This window comes from Juglans regia, chromosome 3, assembly GCF_001411555.2.
Source record: "Juglans regia cultivar Chandler chromosome 3, Walnut 2.0, whole genome shotgun sequence".
Taxonomy (NCBI): Eukaryota; Viridiplantae; Streptophyta; class Magnoliopsida; order Fagales; family Juglandaceae; genus Juglans; species Juglans regia.
Genome location: NC_049903.1, coordinates 9,977,651 through 9,986,619, shown reverse-complemented (window position 1 = coordinate 9,986,619; position 8,969 = coordinate 9,977,651). Strand labels below are relative to the sequence as shown.

The following is an 8,969-nucleotide window of genomic DNA, read 5'->3' as shown; positions in this document are numbered from 1 at the left end:
ATTCCCAAGAGTGTTTTGACACTTTGGAAAGAGGATTTTGTAATTAATCTCTTGTATTCCATCTTTGTTGATATTGAATTCATTGAGACCGATCCCGTCAGGGGACGTAGGCTCACATTGAGCTGAACCACTTAAATCTTGGTGTATTGTGTGTGATTATCGTTATTTCTTTTGTTTACTTCTGCTATTATTTACTTCAACTCAGCCTTCGATAACGGGTCTACTCCCAACAATTTTAGATGTAGTAAGGTCCTGTCATGCTCTGCATATTCTTTATTAAGCTTGTATTTTCTTATTTTGCCCCCTTATCTCTTTCAGCAGTTCTTCTGCAACAATGAGCCTTTGGGTAAAAGCTTGGAAGTGCTTTATGCCCTGGCATGCATTTGTACTCTTCACATCAAAATTAGACACAAATATACAGTGTTTTCCTGCCGAAGTTGAAATGTAATTGGTGGGCACATACTGTCATAAGCATACACAGGCTGCTAACTGATTACTAAAAAAGACATCTATAGCCTTGCACATGCTATTAGTACTTTCTTAAGTTAATTATAGAAACTACAGGCTGAGTTATTAACTTTGCAAAAGATGGTGACCGTCAGATCTGAGATTGGGACGGTTGGGATTTCATGAGATCAGATTCAGTCAAAGTTCCAGATTGATCAGCATCATATCTCTTAAAGCTCTCCATCACAATTGAAACATCCTCTTGGTCAATCTTCCCCATTTCCTTCAGCTTATAAATGACAAATTCTGCAGCACTAAGAAAGGAAACCAAAGAAAGGTATGATAAATATGAGCATGTTTGGCAAAAGATAGAACCTATAAAATTACTACTAGTCAATATGTCTCCATATGGTTTTGATGTGCTCAACTCAACACAAATTACTCTTACCGGACAACTTTATCACCATCAAGATCTGCTGCCTCAAGATCTGAGAATGTCAATTCCCTTGAAAGAACCTGTTTCAACATTGCTCGTTGCCTTTCTCCGGTGTATAGTTCAGCAACGTAGAGAAAGAACTGAGCTAAGCAAATGGTACTGCTCAGTATCCAGAAAATCGCAAAAACACGACCTCCTCTGGTTGAAAAGCTCTCATCCCCATAGCCCAGAGTGGTAATGGTTGAGCAAACACAATAGAATGCATCCATCAGGTTTAATTCTTCGACTATAAATAAAAAGAGAGTTCCTACCATAATAAGCACCAGAAGAAGGCCACCCACCATTATTAATTTATATTTAACTTTGTGGGTCTCGACCTCCTTAAGAATCTCATTTGGATCAGGTCTTTCACCCATGTAAATGGCCCTAACAACAAGGATTTGCTGCTTTTGTACTATGTAATCAGCTGCCTCACTAAGAACTATACCAACAAGCGCCATGCCAGTGAAGACATAAATGCATGCAAATAGTTTTGCTAATATGCTATCTGGAACAAGGTCCCCATATCCAACAGTGGTCATTGTAACAACAGAAAAGTATATGGCATCAAGAATCCCGTTTGTTCTTTTGCCCTTGATCTGATGTCTTATGAAGAAGAAACAAAGGGTGCCTCCACCTAGGTAGACAGCCAACAACATAACCACATACTTGAAATTGAATCGGGGTTTCTCGAATATACATTCAGGAGCCAAAGGACATTTGACTCCATTTTGTTCAAGGGTATTGGTCTCTGCTGGAGAAGCAGTACCACTGCAAATATTTCTTCTCCGGATGTCCTTGTTTCCATTGACACGATAATGATCTCTCAGTTCTGAAAGCAATGATTCTTTAGCATCTTCACAGGCCATCAGAAAATCAAATTACTAAGGTTTGTCTGATTCAGGGAAAACCTGCAGAATTCAAATGACTAAGTGATCTGGATCTGACCTTATGGCACATTGTGTCAAAATCACATTAACAACTAGCTAAACATGAATGGAAAATCATTACTTGTAGAAAACGAATTGAATTAAAATATACAGACTTTCACTTCTCTAACAGCTCAGATACAATTCCACATAAACCATTCACAAAACCGTCAATCAATTTTCAGATCATGTTGAATCCTATCATTTAGAACCAATCGACTTTCTATTGTTAGATGTGTAATCGAACAACATGGGCTCTTAAGAAACTATAAATTTGGTTTCTATGTCAAAAACAAAAAAAGAGGAGAAACATAGAGGAGTAAAACAAGTAAAATGAACGTGAAATTAGTATGATTTTAAGAGATCATCATCAGCCCGTATAAATAAGCTACAAATATGAAAATCGAAAGGTTGAAAAAAGAAAAGAAAAAGAAAGCAGATGAAGAACTGTTGATGGCAGATTTGTTTTGCTCTTTCCTCCGGGCTAGTGTTTATGGGAAAGAGAAATATAATCAATTTTATTACCTAAGAAAGCTGGTTATTGCGAATTCATTGCTCGATTTGAAAACAATGCTTGTACTGTTACATGTTTCACAGCGAATCCATAATCAAGGGACTGGAAAGAACACTCATATCCCATAGGACCAGCAACAGTTTCAAAGTGATTAAAATGAAGCTGCGAGATTCACTCTGCTTCTTCCAATTGGCCACTTGCTCACCGCTAATAACCAAGCGGGTCCTTGGGCAGTTTGGCCTCCAAGGACCAAGACTAACCCACGTTGACATGGTCAACATCACAAACCAAAAACTAGGCTCTGATCTGCGTGATGTCCAATGCCCACAAAGCTCACCAACGTTATTCCAGTTCAGCCATCTACAAATGGCATGCAATCCCAAGTCCCAAAAAATACGCAGGATCAAGTAAAGAAGATCAGTTAAAGATTAAGAAGAATTCAAAACCTGCATATATAACAACATCAGTCTCAGACTTTCGTTCTATATCTTTGTTCTATTGGCCATAATATCTTAGATCTTTCCGAATCTTTGTAATATCAGAAACAATCTTTTCTTTCAATTTCCGATCTTCATATTCAAACCAAAGTTGACGTGTTGCATGTCCTCGAACCTCCATGATGGCTCACTCTTATGCAGCTAAGCTCATTCAGTTTTATATTACTGAATATTATTCATTCACACACACACACACACACAAAGGAAAAAAGAAAAAGAAAGAATGCAAACCTCAAAAGAAGAAACATACGCTTACAGACATACTATAAGGATTACGCAAGTAATTTGGTGAAAATCTCTATCAATTATTCTGCATTACAAGACATCTTATATAATACAAGAATGTGGCTATTTAAGGAATATACATTCATAAACGAGACAATGGCTATTTACGGAATATACAGCCAAGAAACGAGACAATGGCTATTTACGGAATATACAGCCAAGAAACAGAGTTGCTATACAAAAATTATTGACAGAGAAAAAATCGCGTGATTTATGTGGATTCCTTATACAGACAAGAACTTACCAATTGAAATGGTTTCAAGTATTCATGGAAGCTCGAGTTTCTCTCTTCTTATTACAACGGCAAATTTTGAAATGATTAGATTGATCCCCATTTTCTATTAACTTATAAGCTTTTGAGACTAACATGATAATTCTGCAACATCAATTACCATTTTATATACAGAAATTAACTTACCATTATACCTATGTGCTTATGTCTTGGGTTTAACGGCCCGGACTTGTGCATGAGCTAGCCTTCTGTTCATGACCAACTTATCATTACCATTTTATCTAGGCATAGGTTAATAAAATAGAGTCCATTAAACCGGACTTTCTATGAATTAGTTTTGAAAAAAGTGAATAAAATATGAGACATACGTAAAAAAAAATTAAATTTTTAATAATAGATTTCACTCTTTATCAAAACGATTACGTGATATTTATACACTTCACGATTGTATATAGAATTATTCATATATAAACCCCTCGAATTACCACCTAATTTGCAATAACAGTACCTTAAATCATCAATTTTGACGATCACCCCCAAACTACCAAAAAAATCTCAATGCCCTCCATATAAAGAAATGATATAAATACCAACTTTGAGAAAAATTCAAAAAATTTAAAATACACAAATTATAATATTTTTTATTTTTTTGGAAATTCTTTTTATTTAAGATTTTAAATTTACTAGGATATTTTGTCTTATTTGAGAATATTGAGGAGTACTTTCATCTTTTCAATGAAAGAACTGATATATTATAACGTCAATTAATGTTATTGTCTTATTTGTCAAAGGAAAATAGAATACACTGTAAATACTTAATTAACCAATTAGGTATTTAGAAATAAAAAATTCATTAATTTGTAGATTCATTTTGGATTATTTAATTTATCATATGTTTAATTTTTTTTTAATATAAGAGTGATAATCAAAATTGATAATATAGGAATTAATTATAAATTAAATAGTAATTCGAGAGAATTTGTATATCTTCATCTTGATAATTTGAATTTTGGACCCATAGAACTTATTAAGGTCCCGTTTCATACAGAAATACTCTCAACCTATCTTATCTCATCATTACAAATTTTTTAAATTATCATACAAAATATAATAAATAATTTAACTTTTTTAATTTTAAAATAACAATAATCTTAAAAAATAATATTTTAATAATATTTTATTTAATTTATTTAAAATTATTTTTTCTTATCTTATTTCACTATTCAAACCAGCCCTAAACGAGGTCCAATGAACCGAGCCGGGCCTCACACAGTAGATGGCCGACTTAAAAGCCAGAACTCGCACGGTAACCGCTGCACAGTGAGTTGGGCTTGTTTTAATTTGTGGGATTTCAATAGCAGAGGGAAAAACAGGAGCTCCCGACTTGGGGACCTGGGGTTGGGACTTGGGAGAAGAAGAACAACAGCAGCAGCAACAAGGGTTTAAGCATTTCTCTCTCCTTCTCTCTCACTGGTACGATATTTTACACCAATTCTAAGCCTAAACTACTAAGTTTTCACACGTTTTCTTACTATTTTCCTTGTATAATTCTGCTCCAATTTTTCAAAGACCTTGCAGCCCAAAACCCGTCAATTCTGAAACCATTTGTAGGTCCTAGATATTAGCTTTACCGGCTTTTTCTGTGTTCTTTGCGTATCTTATCCTACCAAGAATAACCCTTTTTGTTCCTCTGTTAATTTTCTGCTTTGTGTTGTATTTGTTCTTCCAGCTAGTTTTTGAGACTTCGAGTGACTTTAATTGAACTGCATGTATTCATCCCTAGTGTAAATAATGACATCAGTACCTTCAAAAAACATATGGATCCGGCGGCAACAATGCCCATGTGGGGATTGGAAATGTTATGTTGCGTATGAGGGTGATGCTGAAGAAACGTCCATTGCATCTCAATTGATAAAGAATGATACGTTGCCATTGGATGCAATGGTTTCTCCTTATGTTGGAATGATATTTAAGAGTGATGATGATGCATTTGAGTATTATGGCAACTTTGCTAGAAAAAATGGGTTTTCGATTAGGAAAGAGCGATCGAGGCTTAGCCCACAACTTGGTATCTATAAACGTGACTTTGTTTGTTACCGTTCTGGATTTGCACCCATGAAGAAAAAGCCTACTGGAGAGCACCACAGGGATAGGAAATCAGTGAGGTGTGGATGTGATGCAAAAATGTATTTGTCGAAGGAGATAGTTGAAGGGGTTTCTCAATGGTTTGTTGTACAGTTCAGTAATGTCCATAACCATGAACTTTTGGAAGATGACCAAGTGCGCCTCCTTCCAGCGTATCGTAAAATTCATGAGGCAGATCAAGAGCGCATATTGTTACTTTCTAAAGCAGGGTTTCCCATTCATCGTATTGTGAAGGTGCTGGAATTGGAAAAGGGGATTCAGGGTGGGCAATTGCCATTTTTGGAGAGGGATGTCAGAAATTTTGTTCAAAACCGTAAGAAGCTTGTTCAGGAAAATGACGCGTTGCTCACTGAAAAGAGAGAAACTGATACGATGGAACTTCTTGAGGCATGCAAGGCCACAAAAGAGACAGATGAAGACTTTGTTTATGATTTTACAGTGGATGAGAATGATAAAGTTGAAAATATTGCCTGGTCCTATGGTGACTCAGTTCATGCATACACCATGTTCGGGGATGTACTTTACTTCGACACTAGTTATCGATCAATCACATATGGAATGCTTTTTGGAGCTTGGCTTGGGATTGACAACCATGGTAGAACCATCTTCTTTGGTTGTGTCCTGTTGCAAGATGAAACACCACGCTCCTTCTCATGGGCTTTGCAGGTTTGCTGCTGATATCCTTTATTATAACGGTTTTAGTTACGCACTATTATATCCTCTTCTGCAATAATATTTTTCCTTGGATGCAGAGTTTTGTCCAATTCATGAGAGGTAGATGTCCACAAACAATTCTAACTGATCTTGACCCTGGGCTTAGAGATGCAATAAGAAGTGAATTGCCTGGCACTAAACACGTCACTTCTATATGGAATATTTTCTCCAAACTACCAAGTTGGTTCTCTCTCCCACTTGGATCTCGCTATGGAGAATTTAAATCTGAGTTTGATGACTTATATAATATGGACAGCGTGGATGGATTTGAACTTAGATGGAATCAAATGGTTTCAATGTTTGGACTTGGTTCAGACAAACACATTGCTTTACTCTTTTCTTTCCGGACATGTTGGGCACTGTCCTATATGAGAGGCTACTTTCTTGCTCAGATGGCAACACAGGCATATTCGAAGTCCGTAGATGCATTCTTGAAAGGGGTTTTTAGTGCACAAACATGTTTACGTAGCTTCTTTGAGCAGGTATATTAGTTAAAGGTTTCCTAAGCTCTTCTGCTTGCAATAATATATGCTCTGTAGTCCTTGCACTAATGTTTCTTCTTTCACTTGGAACTCTTTCAGGTTGGTATTTCTGCCAATTTTCAAAATCATGCACGTCTAGAGTTGCAATATATGCATCTTAAAACATGCATACCCATTGAAGAGAATGCACGAAGTATTCTTACGCCTTTTGCCTTCAATGCTTTACAAAATGAATTGGTTCTGGCCATGCAGTATGCAACCTCTGAAATGGCTAATGGGTCCTATATAGTACGCCACTTCAAGAAGATGGATGTAGAGCGTCTTGTAATATGGATTCCAGAAGATGAACAGGTCCATTGCTCCTGTAAGGAATATGAATCTTCAGGAATTTTGTGCAGGCATGCCCTTAGGGTAGTTATAGTAAAAAACTACTTTCAGCTTCCTGACAAGTATTTTCCAAGTAGATGGCGACGAGAAATCTCTCCAGTTGTTTATGAAAATAACGCTACTCAAAATGGTGAGGATGAATGGTTTCGAGAATATCAATGCCTTAGTGAAACTGTATTCGCAGAATCATCTATTACAAAGGAGCGTTCTGATTATGTTCGTAGCGAACTGACCAAAGAACTTGCAAGGCTTCTTAATGAGGTCAGAAATCTACCAGAGACTGATGTGGTTGCTATGGGTTTGACACTTTCACCGACTTGTTGATTTGAAGTGGTGGGTCTATGTATTCTAGCAAATGCAACCACTGGATGCTTCATCTTTTGGAGGCAACAGACATGTGGAAGAATGTATGAGTAAAAGCTGATGAAGGTGAAAAAGGGACAAAAATATAATGCGTTCTCATTAATACTTCCAATCAAAAGAGGCAATATTCTGGGAATGGCTAACCAGAAGTGTATATTGTGGCTTCCTGTATGAATAGCTTGGCTGAAAAGGATGCAGATGAGGTTAGTTAGATACACATAAGATGGTGTTCTTTGTAAAGTGTTAAGGTCGTTTTTTAATAATGAAGCAAAGTATAGTCTCCATCTTTTAACGCTCTTTTCTTTTCTCACCTTAACTTGGAACAGATTCTAGCTGCCCGATTTAATGAGGTATAGAAAGTGATTTTTCTTCAGTACAGCGGCCATATTTTTATCTGCTTTTATAAGTTGCATTTTCCCTGAATATATTTAGATGCTGAATTTGGAGTAGGTTTCACCATCACGGCCAATTTGTTTGTCGAAAAGGCCGCGTTGATGGAAGTGGTGTGCACCTTTAGGACATGTTTGGGAACACAGTTGTTCTTAGATATTTTAAAATTATTTTATTATTATTTATAAATTTTTTACTACTATTCATAAATTATTCACTACTTTCTCATTACTATTTCACTACTATTCACAAACTATTTCATTAATATTCACAGATATTATGAAATATTCTTAATATCCAAATGACCCATTAGTTTTTATGATTTTACAACGGACAACCTGAAGAATGAGGTGCCCAGTCAGTATTTTCTATGAAGTCTTATTCAAATAAAATTTCTTGATTATCAATATATAGTCTTTACTCATATTTGTCATCCGAAGCTTTGTGTTGACATTTCTTAATACAACTAAAGTTGAGAATACCAATGAGATTCAAGAAGCTTCTTTAACTAGAATTTCGTACCTCTATTTCTTTTTTTGCTAAATACCTAGCTGGCTGCCAATGTAGTTATGAGTCTTTTGTTTACACTAGTGATATAATTGGCTTTTTATGTTGATTGAGATGTATAAACCTATTTGTGATGGACCATGTCTTGAATGAGTGAAGGCATCTTGATCTAAGTTCTTCTGCGGATAAAAAAAATAATCTTAAAATAGATGATAATAGCTATAAACTGAAGATTCCTTTTTAATTGGCTATACAAAGTAGAAATTGTCTCGATTACTGGTGTCCTGAGATGAACTCTAAATTCATGAGTAGAGTATAATGCAGACTCAATGGACACACGTTTAAAACTGTACGACTAAAATGAAAAAAAAAAAAAAAAAGGGAGGGGTATGATTGCAAAGGGCCCCTCGTATTGCAAATGGGTAATAAGCTTCTACAGTAACTGAGTTACTGATCAAGACTGTTGTTTTTCTGGATACACCAGTCCTTGTTGCTTACCTGATCATGGACCCGCATTTGGATGACGACAGGAGGATACAAGTTGAACTCATCTTCATACAATCACAAGGCCTTGTTTCTTTCATACAAATTCATTTGTTGAA

General features: G+C 35.9%; 2 protein-coding genes across 2 annotated transcripts; one reads left to right on the top strand and one right to left on the bottom strand.

Annotated features, from left to right (window-relative positions):
* Positions 1–233: 233 nt before the first annotated feature.
* Positions 234–2,479, bottom strand: LOC109019633 (two-pore potassium channel 1-like). Its single transcript, XM_019001973.2, has 3 exons — positions 2,377–2,479; positions 896–1,833; positions 234–761 (listed from the first exon to the last, which is right to left on the bottom strand). The coding sequence occupies exons 2-3, from the start codon at positions 1,789–1,791 to the stop codon at positions 599–601; spliced, it is 1,059 nt and encodes a 352-aa protein (XP_018857518.1). The 5' UTR covers positions 1,792–1,833; positions 2,377–2,479; the 3' UTR covers positions 234–598.
* A 2,240-nt stretch (positions 2,480–4,719) lies between these two features.
* On the top strand, positions 4,720–7,843 carry LOC109019634 (putative protein FAR1-RELATED SEQUENCE 10). Its single transcript, XM_019001974.1, has 4 exons — positions 4,720–4,852; positions 5,109–6,190; positions 6,277–6,720; positions 6,820–7,843. Exons 2-4 carry the CDS (start codon positions 5,171–5,173, stop codon positions 7,429–7,431), a joined length of 2,076 nt encoding a protein of 691 aa, XP_018857519.1. The 5' UTR covers positions 4,720–4,852; positions 5,109–5,170; the 3' UTR covers positions 7,432–7,843.
* The last annotated feature ends 1,126 nt before the right edge of the window (positions 7,844–8,969 follow it).